Source organism: Antechinus flavipes, chromosome 5, assembly GCF_016432865.1.
Source record: "Antechinus flavipes isolate AdamAnt ecotype Samford, QLD, Australia chromosome 5, AdamAnt_v2, whole genome shotgun sequence".
In the NCBI taxonomy this organism is placed as follows: Eukaryota; Metazoa; Chordata; class Mammalia; order Dasyuromorphia; family Dasyuridae; genus Antechinus; species Antechinus flavipes.
In genome coordinates, this window is record NC_067402.1 from 197,736,062 (window position 1) to 197,749,610 (window position 13,549).

Sequence of the window (13,549 nt, forward strand, 5' to 3'; positions counted from 1 at the left end):
CATGAAGGGAAAAAAATGAAGAGTTGTGATCAGATCCTGTGGGCAAAACAAAGTATATCACCAGTGGTATAGCTAGATCCTTGCTAGTGAATAAAAATAATAAAATTAGCGTTCCCTTTACTATTCAGATAGCAGAAAAAACCATGTATCGCATAATCAGTGATTTTTGTTCCAGTGGGTATCAGTGGGTATCAGGCAGAGTGTAAACAGCACAGTGTTTTGAAAAAAATACAATGTCTTTAAGCCATTGACAAAAAGTGTTAAATACCATTTAATGGAAGAGCCAGGATATTGAACTTAGCTGTGTCATTTCTCAAAGCTGTGATTTTGTGTGGTCACTTAAACTTTCCTGAACTTCAGTTTCTACATTTATGCAATCTTCTTCCTTTCTCCCTTCCTTTCTTCCTCCCCCTCTCCCTCCACTTCGTCCACTCCCTCCCTCCCTCCTCCCCCCGCCTTCTCTTCCTACTCCCTCCCTCCCTCCTTTTCTCCCTCTCTATGTCTCTGTTTCCCTGTCTCTTTCTCTGTCTCTTCTTTTTTCTCTCCCTTTCCTCTCTCTCTCTTTTTTTCAACCTGTCCGGTTCACTTCTCCAAGGCAGTCTAGTATCCCTCCTTTCCAAAGACTTGCCATATTCGAAAGCTTGTCAAACTCACTTGCAGACAGTCAATTGGGTTTTCCTACTGTAGCTCAGAATTTTGTAATTCAAGGCATCCACAGCCTCAGCATCCCTTAGTATTTCCCACTATTATGCTCAGCCAAAAACAGATCTTCTAGAGACCCATAAGAATTCATTCTAAATATCTACACAGGAAAAGCCAAGTGGATGAAGAGATAATGTGTCATTGGAAGAAAAGTCTGCATTAATGAAATCACAAATCCATTGAGTTATCCAAATATAAAAAGAGGATAATACTACTTGCCTAGTCTCCTTCCCAGGATTATAGTGAGGAAAAGGCTTTATAAATTCTAAATTGCAGTTTGAATGACAGTAATTATTATTTTCTCTACTCTCACCAAATGGGTTTGTCATTTGGTGGCAGGTAGATGATTATTTGTTTATGTGCAAAGGCTTGGGGAGAGTAATTTACTAAGAGAATAATGAGAAGGAGGAATATAAGATTTGCTGAAAGGAAAGAGATGGCCAGATTAGATCTGGGAATTATAAGAAATCAGTAGGACAGTGATTGAAGTTTGCACCTCTGCACATTCTTTGTCTATACTGGGCCATGGCTTCTTCTTCTTCTTCTTTTTTTTTTTCCCTGAGGCAATTGGGGTTAAGTGACTTGCCCAGAGTCACACAGCTAGGAAGTATTAAGTGTCTGAGGTCAAATTTGAACTCAGATCCTCCTGACTTCAAGTCTGTACCTCTATCTATTATACCACCTAGCTGCCCCCTGGGCCATGATTTCTTAAAGAGATCCAAGTTTTAATAGTCTCTTTTGACAATACCAGAGCTTTGGCTCAACCAACACAAAGTTGGTGAAGACTTTGATACATGTACTAGGCACTTCTCTGTAGTTCTCTCCATGCTAGGCCTCTATAGAATCTATTCAGCAAAGGTCCTTACCCCAGACCTCATCCCAGTTTGGTTTGTGTGCAGAGAATATTTAGATGCTCTGATTTTGTCAAATTCAGTGGCTTTAGAGGACATAGATTTGGGTAAGAATGGTTCATTAGGTACAGGGGGCTTACTTTCTTCTTGTGGGGCTCCCAGTTAAAATCAACTTTCTGTTCCATGCTTGTATTGCCAAGAAGGGAATTTACATTTTTTAATAATTTCCTAAGTCTAGAGTGAATCAAAAGGTAGTTTTAATTCTTCCTTTTAATATGCAGAAGTTGGTGGAAACTTCTTCCCCCAAGCCCACTCTGCACTTTCCTCCTTCCAAATTTCTGCTTCTTCCTCTTGCTTACCTCTTGGGATCTCTTGGAGATAAGAATGAATCCATTGTTGTCTATGACAAAGCAGTCTAGGTCCTGGGGAAATATATAATGATAGTAGATTTAGTTAGGAGAATCCTGATTTCCCAGTTCTTTCTATACAGGTATGAGTTTGGAGCTGTAGAAATGAGCTATTTCCCTTTTCAGTTCTATACCGTTGGGGCGGAGGGAAGGGTATTCAAAAAGGGAACTTGAGTTCATGTAACTCATAACAATCCTTGTGATGAGTTCTACTCCTACTGTTTATGCTTTGGAAAATTCATGGGAAGAACTCACACTGTCTTGACAGCTTAGTGAACAGATTCCATCCATTTGGCTGCACTAGAAGGAAAAAAAGAGAGACATATGTGCTTGTACTCTTTCAAGTGCTATACATGTGACATATTATATATAATGGAGAAATGAGGTAAAGTGAGGCAAAGTACCCTCTCTGGCAAAGCCAGTCCCACTCTAGAGACCCAGCCTTTTCTTAAACCACTCTGGCCCATCTTGAAAAATAAAGTATGATATCTATTCATGAGCCATTCCCAGATACTTCAAAGAACACCCACCATGAAGGGGACAGTCCATGACATGAAATTTATAGGATTAAGGCACTCCCATCTCTGCCATTCAGAACTGATGGGGTAAATATATCTATTTCAGAAAAAATAGACATTTCCCCATCTTCCTCCTTCCCCATGCTTTCCTGTTCACCCTCCACTGTATGACCATTTCCCTATAGCACCAAAATCTCTTAAACTTCCCAGCATTAGGACTAGAAGCAAACCCCTAGAAAATTTTTGAAGCAAGTGGAAGAGGAGAAGGAAAAAAAATATGGGAAAAAACACAAGGGTTAGGAAGAAATTGGAGAGGAAAGGAGGAGAAAACCTGTTGTGTTGAAAGAAGATGAGAATCACATGAAAATTGAGGGGAAACAAAAAAGAAAATAGATAGATTGATAATTGATTGTAGGCAACATCAGAAAGGGTGGAACATTGAGATCCATGAAAGGCTAAAGGGTTCTCAAGCATGGAGATTAACCTAGGACAGTATTATTAACACTTTGTTTTTATTGTACAGAGCAGTGATGGAGCATGGTAGATGCTTATAAATTACATATAGAAAAAATCTAGGGTGCAATGTAGGGTAAAAAAGAGAGTACCTGGCTACTTACATCCAAGTTACTGGACTGGGTAAGAGTAAAAGTATTCAAGGAAGGCATCAAACCAGAAGTTAGGACCAGAGAGAGCCAGAGAGATGAGAGAGAAAAAATTCATTAGTCACTCTCTGTGGAACTTCTTTCTGAAAAGCACTGATAGAGAATAAAGGTCATTCCAGCACTAAACTATGACCAAAGAAGAGCTGAGTTTGGAGAGGGAATAATACAGAATAAACTCTAGAATGGACTAGGCACTTATTCTCCTTATTTGTATTCTCCTCATTGCAATACTTGTAGAGATGATTATGATGGAGAGGTTCCAAATGAGAGGAAGATCTTTCCCCTCTCACTTATGACACTGACTCAGTGGATACCCCCTTTCCCCACAACACTGATTTTTTAATCTCCCCAATCAGACTGCCTAATTAGTCAGCCTAGGGATAGACTTGGGCAGAGTAGCCAAAGCCACAAGTCTTTTTGTCTCTCTAAGGTACTTCAGTCTATCCTAGGACTAGGCTATCTACCTATACCCTTTATTTTCATCAGACTTGGAGCTCATTCTTATTAAATATCTCATGTTACATCAGCTTTTTTTGTTATTGTTCAATTGTATAACTTCTCATGATCCCATTTCTTGGCTGAAATACTAGGATAGTTTGCCATTTCCTTCTCCAGGTCATTTTACCGATGAGGAAACTGAGACAAACAGGGTTAAGCAACTTGCCCAGGGTCACAGGCCTGTGAATGTCTGAGGCCAGATTTCAACTTGGGAGATGAATCTTCCTGGCTCCAGACTTAGTATTCTATCTACTCTACCCACCTACCTCCCATCTCTACTTAGGAATATCTTTTACCATCACTCAGAGTTCTTTGGTTGAATAAAACAGTAGTGGAATTCTCTGAATCCTCTACCAGGGACATAGTGAAGAATTTCATAATAAAAAAGGACCTCAGAAGCCATTTAATTCAATTTATATCTGAATAGAAACCCCTTTATACAACATCTAGACAAATGGTTATCCCAGTTCCTGAGACTTTGCCTCCTACCTTAGAAAATATAGCCCATCCTCCATGAGCTCCCTCTCCTCCCCTGTTCTCTACTTAAAATCCCTCTCATGTATTATTTTCTCCTCCTTTGCCCTATTTTCTGAGAAAGATGTCTCTTGATCTTGACATGACCAAAATTTCAATTTATAGTATTGATCCTATTTTCTCCTCATGGTTCTGGGAGGATACTTCTTTGATCATTTCTCCCATTACCTCCTCTCTAAACAATCAATCTCTTTTTATATACTGGTTGCCTATAAACTGATATATCTCTTACCTTTAAGAGCTCTTCACTTTATCCTGCCATCCCTTCAAGCTGTCTTCCCTTTAATCTCTCCCAGTCAGGATCCATAGATTCTCACTCTCCTAGCTTCTTTTCCCTTCACTTCCTATTCCTCAAATCCCTAGCAATCTGTCTTCTGACCACTGTCATTCCACAGAAATTGCTCTTTCCAAGGTTACCAACAATTTAGTTGTAATGGCTAAATAATGGTATTTTCTTAGTACTTATCCTTGACCTTTCTGTAGATGTTGACATTGTTCTGAACTCTATCCTACTTTCTTTTCCCTCAGTTTCTATGTTACTTACTTGTGGGATTTACTCCTATCTGAATATCATCTGATGGTATGGTATCTCCTAAAGCCTTATCTTAGGTTTTCTTCTCTTCTCTCTATACTCTCTTCCTTTATCTTTCATGAATTTATTTATCATCTCAATTCAGATAACTCCCAAACCTATATATCCAGCCCTGCATTTTCTCCTCATCTCCTCATAGATGTCCTGTAAGCACTTAAACTCATGCCCAAAGAGAGCTCATCTTTCCCCTTAACCTCACTCTGTCTCTAAACCTTCTTCCTTATGCTCCCAATCTCACTTTTACTTCTCGAATAAGGTTATATTATATTATTATGTAGCTAGAACTTACCTGGTTCACTACTGCCCAGAATTTTCGTTGCAGTAATTCTAACTTCATTTGCACACCCACTGCTAAAGGGCAGCAGGAAGAGGGAGGAAAGCCAAGAGGTATATATGTGTGTGGTTGAAGATTGAGAAGCAGAAAAGGGAAATTGGAGGAAATTTAGGGACAGATAGGACAAGGAAGGATGAGAGAGGAAAAAAAAAAAAAAGAAATGGAAGATAAGAAAGGGAAGTGACTGACTTAAAAGGAAATGCTGGGAGAGTTCATATTCCTGGAAGAAATTTTATGAGGAAAAGCTGAGTCAGATTATTGAGTTAAAAAGTCTAGTTGGAGGTTATGAGTAGGGAGAAGCAGAAAAAGCCTCTAGTTCCACTCTTCCTCCAGTTGAAAAGGACAAACAGGAAATTTTCTTCAAAAAGACAGTTGACAAAATTTTATTTAACATAGTATGAATCTTTTCATCACTCTGGCAACACCTGCCTAAAAGTTAGAATCAGGGAATTTTATAGCTGGAAAGCCCATTACACATCATCAAATATACCCCTTTTCCCTAAATTATACTATTGAAGAAACTGAGGTCCCTGTTGATCATGTGATGCTATCATTTACCTACTTCTGTTGAAGATGCAACTATCCTTCTAGTCACTCAGGTTCACAACCATAGAATCGTTTTTAACTCATTCTTCCTCAAACCCATTAATAATCTAATTTCAATAAAGTTATTTTTTATATAATAACTTTAATAACCTAAACTTCACTAAGAATTTTGGGACACCCTTATACAATCAGTTGCCAATTCCTTATTCTCCACTCATATGACTACAATAGTTTGGATCTCCTCACTTCTCATCCAGGACTATTCTAATAGCCTATTAGTTGGTCCCCATGCCTCAGTTGCACATAAGAACAGCCAAGCTTTAGGTTTCTATTTGGAGATCATCATTGTGCCTGAATCTTATTGTAACAGCCTAATCTTCTTTGCCTCAAATGTCTTTAGTTAAATTGTAATAAGACTAGATGCATGATGAAAGAATCCAAGAAATAATACAAAAACTAAAGTGAAGGGTTGACTTTCAGAATTTCATTTCATTCCTTGGAAGGAACTTTACTATTATAATGTTAGAAGTTGGAGTTGCACAATGGAGAGCCATATCAGACCATCATTAATCCTCCACATGATTCTAGTAAGCAAGTGATATTATTCCATTCTTTTTATGTCGTGACCAAGAAGGTCTTGCATGATGACTTTGGACATTTGGGTTGAGAAAACTCTTTAATTATTGAGGAATAAATTTTTCTGGTCTAAAATGGCAGTAGACAAGAATAAGATGAGTGTAATGTGCTCAGTGTATCCAAGGAAATTCAATTCATGCTGTAATTGTTCCTCTTTTGTTTTCAGAGAAGACCAATGATGGTGCAGGATGATGTCTTGACTTGCACAGGAATTGGATTTAAGTGAGGCAGAGTTGCACAAAGTCATTAGACTCACTTTCTCTCCCACACTCATTGAAGCCCAGTAGCAGGGCAAAATTCAGGACAAGTGAGGATGGCCTGGGATGCAGTGATGAACATGGAATCTTGGATGTCTGATCAAGCTTTAAGCACTCCACAATCCACTTCAGCTACCTTCATGGCCATTGGAACAAATTATTCCCATCTGCCCATTCTGCCAAGGAAAGCTTTCACACACTTGGGGCAGACATCCCTCTGACTTACTGATGGGTTTGAGGCCAGTCAGTTACCTTCAGCCTTCATTTTTTTTTTTTTTCCGTGCACGACAGTTTTTGGGAGCCACAGGTGAAAACTGAGTGCTGATTAAACTCTCAAGGTGGATGAATAGCCCTGAAAAGAGGCATTCTTTGAAAATGATAGCATTTCACAGCTCACACCAGAGGTTCTAGCTCTCTCTCAACACGCCATACACCCCATTTTCTGGTATAATCCAGAATTGCCTGAATTCACAGATCTGGTAAAAAAAGAGGCATCCTTTATTCTTTACTATTTTGAATGAGTGTAGCCTTCTTTAAATGGAGCTTTAACCAGAATGGGGCTTCTTCTTTAAAACTGATGAGGCTGAAGAATCATTTTCTTTTTTTTTTAACCAATCTTTTTTGTTATTTTTTACTTTTTCCCAGAAGATCCCAGTCCGCCCACAGCACAGAAGCCATGGCTTGAACTGGTGGGAAGGAGAAGGACTTTCTTCCTTGGCTCTCCCTTTTGAGAAATGGGATTGGGATTCTTTGTGTGTTCTTCTCTGTGTTCGTTCTTGCTTTCAGGTGCAGTCATGATCTCTATGGAGTCTAAGAGTTTAAGGCAAGAAGACTTTAGAGCTAGGATGGTTCAGCCATCCAGCTCAGCAAAGAAGTGCTGAGAAGTCAAGGTACTTGGGACTTGAACTCAAGCAATTTTTGGACTTGAAACTGGGACTGTGCTCTATAGGAAATGAATTAAACTATGAACCTATCTCTTTTCCCTCCCCAGAGTCTGAGAGGATGCATGGCAGAGGGGAAGACTGTGCCTCCCCCTATTGGGGAATTAAGTTATATATCTGTTGTTGGGATCTGTTGTTGGGTGTGTGTGAGAGGCAGTTTGGGTTAAATGAATTGCCCTTTATCACTAGTAAGTGTTTAATGTCTCAAGCCAAATTTGAACTCAGGTCTTCCTAACTTCAGTGCTTTGTCCACTGCACCATCTAGCTGCTCTAAGTTTGCATATTTATGATGATACTTTTGGAAATAAACATTTCTGGGTAAAAGCTAATCCAACTGTTAATGGCTAGTGGAAAGGGAATGCAGAATAGTGCCCTGTGCAATTGAGGGAATAACATTTTTGGGGGCTGAAGCTTTTTGTACTCGGCTTAGATATATCCCAATACCCTTAAGTGTACTGAAGGAAAGGACTGGAGAGACTTACATGAACTGATACTGAATGAAGTGAGTAAAACCAAGAGAACATTGTACATGGAAACAAGATTATATGATGATCAGTTCTTGAGGGACTAGGCTCTTCTCAGAAATGAGATGATTCAGGCCAGTTCCAATGGTTTTGTGTATTCAGAGAGAGACTGTGGGGACTGAGTGTGGATCACAACATAGTATTTTCACTTTTTTATTGTTGTTTGCTAGCATTTTTTTTCTCTTTTTTTCCCTTTTTGATCTGATTTTTCTTGTGTATCATGATAATTGTGGAAATATGTATAGAGGGATTGCATGTGTTTAACATATATTGGATTAGTTGCCATCTAGGGAAGGAGTTGGGGGGAAGAGAAGGAGAAAAAATTTGGAATACAAAGTTTTGCAAGGGTGAATGTTGAAAACTATCTGTATGTTTTGAAAATAAAAAGCTTTAAAAATGTAAAACAAATTCACTACACACACACACACACACACAGAGTACTGAAGAACCCTGGATGAAGGGATAACTGTAACCTACCTTCTAGGCAGTGGGGCCCTCAGCAGTCAGGGTTCCCCTGTTATATTCTAATCTGTATAATTTCTCTGACTTCAATGAGTCCATAAAGGCACTCTTCTCACTGAAGGCCAATTAATACAACCTTACTCAAAGGAAATTCTCCCTGACCTCACTCACCACTGCTTCCCAACCTTCTTCTACTGTTTTTCACCAGGCCCCACACATCTGCCTAGTGCAGACACATTAAGAAATGTTCTACAAGAAACTCTAGGAAAATACGGGAAAAAAAACTAAGTAGGAGGTCAGCATGATGGATATCCCTCCACCAGAGTGAGGAGGTCCCTGGTACTAAGCAAAGTTTCAGTGTGAAAAAATAGCCGAATCGTGGTGATAAAAACCAGAGAATCAGAAGCACAACTAGGAGGGGAATGAAGACTGAAGAGATAAATCCTTAAGACCTTTTTAAGCCTCTCCTAATTAGCTTCCCTAAGTCATGTCTCTCCCCAATCCAGTCCATTCTCCACAAAGCTGCTCAAGTTATGTTCCTAAAATCCCTATCCATGTCACTCCACTCCTATTTAAACACCACTGGCTTCTTATGACCTCTAAGGCATATATTCCTCTGGCAGACACTTAAAGTCCTTCACAACTTGGTTCTAACCTACTTTTCCCTCCTTGTTATACATAATTCTATAGTCTAACCAAACTGACTTTCTTGCTCTTCCTCATAGGAAACACCATTTCCCACCTTCCATCTATATACTTTTGTACAGTCTAGCACCATGCCTAGAATATATTCCTTATCTACTTCTAGATTTTCTGGTTACCTGTAAAACTCAGTCCAGGCACCAATTTCTACATGAGTTCTTTCTTGATCTCTTGTCTCCAGTTCTGCTGGTGTCTTACCCCCAAATTATTTTATTTTTATGCATTTAATTCTGCATAAATTTGTAAATGTACATATCATCTCCCTGATAAAATGCTGGCTCTTTGAGGGCATTTAGCTTGGTGCTTGACATGAAGTAGATACTTAATAAATATTTTTTGACTGAAAAAAAAAAACTAAGTAGGATTTTTTTGTTCTTTCTTTTAGGCTTACAACTATGGCATAGAGTTGGGAGCAGATCATTTCACTAAAAAACAGGAGACCATTGTGGGCAAACCTTTTACCCTCTGGACTTTCTTTATTTGAAAAATGAAGAGATTAGTTTAGATGACAGGATTTAGAACTGAAAGGGATCTTAGAGCAATTGAATCCCATCCTATCTTTTCATAGTTAAGAAAACTGAGACCCAGAAAGGTTATTTACCCAGAGTCAAATTACTAAAAAGTATCTCTTACTCCAAGTCTAATTGAAGTGGGAGGGAAACTGTTCCCTTTACTGAAGCTGTGTTCCCTTTAAGATTATCATTCTGAAACTGTGTTCTCTTTATTGAAACTGTGTTCCCTTTAAGATTATGACTCTGAAACTGTATTCCCCTTTGATCTGTGATCCCTTTTGGAATCTCAGCCCCATCTGGGGAAGACATATTCCCCCAGATAAGTTATCTTTCCAGGATGCCAGAGTCTTTGATTCAATTAGAAATCTGGTCAAAAAGCACCCTTTGAAGTGTTCTTAATTCTAATAGGAGATCTGGGCTGGATACTGATAAGCATCTAGGCCTGGGAATCTGAGTCCTGAAGCCTCAAGCCTTCTTTTAAAGAGTAATTTCTGGACTCACTCCTTGCAGTAGCTTGTTTAGCTGATAGGACCCTCTGCCCGCTGAGAAGGCATTCCCTTCTCAGTGCCAGACTCCATTTCCCTAATAGGACTTTGCCACTATAGAAGTGAGTCTCTTAGGAAACTGGTTTCTATCTAACAATAAACTTTAATTTTTGCAACTAATAATTTGGGAATAAGTGAATTCTTTCACTTTGAATCTGCGGCCGACCAAAAGGGGATTTTAACAATTCTCTTATTGCCAGTAATCTCATCACCACTGGGAATTGAAGGGATACAAACCTCATCACAATGACCTACCTACCAGACCACCTGTGTTCCTCTTTGACTCTTTTCAGCTCTAACATTCTACAATTCTCTTTAGCTGCTAAAAAGATGGATCATATTCATCTTTGTGGGTAAATTAGAATTAATAGCATATGGAGAATAATTATGACTTACATGCTTATAACAATTCAAGATTTACAAAATACTTTTAAAAAAATAACAGTTCTATGAAGTAAGAACTACAAATATCCTATTTTACAAACAGGGAAAATAAGGCTTATAAAGAATATGTGATATATCCATCATCATATAACTAATAGGTTTTCGAAATAAGATTTGAACCCATCTTGGCTTGAAATTCAGTACTTTTGGCTACACTATATATAACCTGGTAGTAATAAGCAGCTATGGGAAGTGATAATCATCTAATAAAAAATGAAGAGAATTTCCAGGGTTAGGGAGCATATGGCCATGGGCCATGCCCTGGCAGAGTTTTTTGTTTTGTTTTGTTTTCTCTCCATACCCTTTAGTTCAGAGTCAGTTCCCCTAAGGATGATGTCAGGCCTAGTATTTGCAGGGGAATTTCTTATAAGAACAGGTGGTAGCAATGATCACAGTCCACCTTATCGTTCCTTGAACAAGACCCTCCATCTTCCACCTCAGGGCATTTTCTCTGGCTGTCCCTTATGCTTGGTCTCCCTCTTTGTCTCTTGCTTTTGACTTCCTTCAAATCCCAGAGAAAATTTTACTTTCTACCAGAAATCTTTCCTTATTCTTAGCACTATCATAAATTCTAATGCCTTCTCCATTGATATCAGCCATTTATTCTGTATATTATTTTGTTTGTGCATAGCTGTTGGTATGATTGTTTTCTCCATTAGACTGTGGGCTTTTTGAGAACATAAACTGTCTCTTACCTTCAGGGTTTATCCCAGTGCTTAGTGCCTAGTAGATGCTCCATAAATGATTTTTGACTGACTGATTGAAAATGTTAAATAGCCCAGGGCCAAGTATAGATACTTGGGGCATTTCACTGGAGACTTCCTGCTCCCCTCCCCCACTGCATTATTCATAACTACTCATTGAATTTTGTTATCCAGTCTGTCATTAATCTGCCCATGTTATCATCTAATGCAAACCTTTTAATCTTCTTCACAATATAGGAGATAATTTATCAAAATGTTTACTAAAATTCAGGTAAAATTATTTACAACATGGTCCTCACTTACTAATTTAGAAATTCTGTTAAAGAGAAGAGAGAGAGAGAGAGAGAGAGAGAGAGAGAGAGACAGAGAAAGAGGGAGGGAAGGAAGGAAGGAGGGAGGGAGGAAGAGAGAGAGGGAGGGAAGAAGAAATTAAGTTAGTTCAAGATGACTCCTTGATTAAGTCATGCTGTCTCTGTAATTATGATTTCCTTTTCTAGGTTCTTATCAACTATTTCTTTAATGATCCTTTCTGGAATTTTCTTGTGAATCAAAGTCAGATTTCTAGGACTATAATTTATAAAACCTATTCTCTTCCCATTTTTTGAAAATTAGGTTATTTGTCCTTCTGTAATCTTAGAGGGCCTTTCCTGTTTTTAAATGATCTTTTAAGTCTTATATATGACTATATGTAGTCATGAAAAAATGCTCTAAGTCATTATTGATTAGAGAAATGCAAGTAAATTTTGGGATGTCATCTCATACCAATCAGATTGACTAAAATGATAGAAGGGAAAATTTATAAATGTTGGAGGGGTTGTGAAAAATTTGGGAGCATTAATACACTGTTGATGGAACTGTGAACTGATCTAAACATTTTGAAGAGTAATTTGGAACTATGCCAAAGATTTATAAAACCATATATACTCTTTGACGCAGCAATATCATTATTAAGTCTGTTTTCTAAAGTAGTCAGGGAAAAAAGAAAATAATGTATATGTTCTAGAATATTTGTAGCAATTCTCTTTGTGATGGAAAAGATTTGGAAAATGAGGGGATGCCCATCAATTGGAGAATGAGATTGTGATTTATGTTGTGATAGAATATTACTATGCTATAAAATGACAAGCTACTTCATTTTATAAAAATATGGAAATATTTGCATGATTTAATGAAGAGTGAAATGAGCAGAACCAAGAAAATTTTGTATACAGTAACAGTAATATTGTTCAACAAATAATTGTGAACAAGTAAGTTATTCTGAGTATTATTAATCCTCAGATCAACTACGAAGGATCTATGAAGGAAGATACTATCCATCTCCAGAAAAAGAACTGATAAAAAGAAATATGCATAGAATGATTTTTGTTTTTTTCTCCCTCCCTCCCTCCTTCCCTCCTCTCTCTCTCTCTCTCTCCTCTTTCTCTGTCTCTCTCTGTCTCTGTTTATGTCTGTTTCTGTCTCTCAGTCTCTCTGTGTCTCTTTGTGTTTGTGTGTCTGTGTGTCTCTCTCTGTCTCTGTCTCTCTGTCAAATGGTGCCCTTTCTAGTGCAAGGTGGGAAGAGAAATAGATAGCTTGGAACTTAAAATGTAACATAAAAAATTAAATTAAATTTAAATATTACTGACACATTGAATTGACAAAAGACCAAAATAAAAACAAAAAAACTAGATAGGGAACAGGAAGACACTGGAAATGGATAGCTGACAACAACTTTTTCTCTAACCTCCCACATATAACCCTCAGGCTGTAGGACCTCTTTATGACCTTTCATTTCTTTTAAGGTTGCTTTTTATATTCATTTTAAACAGTTTTTGCTCTCTTTACATTTTAGATAAGAATATGTGTATATATGGGTCTTTCTTTTGTGTGTATATATGTGTATGTGTATATATGTATATGCCTCTATGTATGTATGTGTGTATGTGTGTGTGTGTGTGTGTGTGTGTGTGTGTGTGTGTGTACCACAAAATGTGATTCGTCACAGGATAGAATTTTTGCTAGGGATTTCTCTGACCATCTGTCAACCACTCTTTTCTGGATCCTCCATCTGCCCTTAGCTTCCACAATGCCATTCTCTGTTGGCATTCCTCCTGTCTGACCACTCCCTTCAAGCCTTCTTTTCTGAATCATCTTCTTCTTTCTATTCAATGAGGGTCTACTTCCTAGATGCTCATTTCT

General features: G+C 38.1%; 1 protein-coding gene across 1 annotated transcript in view; it reads right to left on the reverse strand.

The window, feature by feature from the left end:
* CACNA2D4 (calcium voltage-gated channel auxiliary subunit alpha2delta 4) overlaps positions 1 to 13,549 on the reverse strand; it is a 160,362-nt gene that overhangs the window by 40,017 nt on the left and 106,796 nt on the right. The window contains exons 26-28 of the mRNA XM_051962435.1: positions 5,054 to 5,115; positions 2,216 to 2,260; positions 1,913 to 1,975 (exon numbers count right to left, since the gene is read on the reverse strand). Of these exons, the coding sequence (XP_051818395.1) occupies positions 1,913 to 1,975; positions 2,216 to 2,260; positions 5,054 to 5,115 (170 nt within the window). The remainder of the gene's footprint in view (positions 1 to 1,912; positions 1,976 to 2,215; positions 2,261 to 5,053; positions 5,116 to 13,549) is intronic.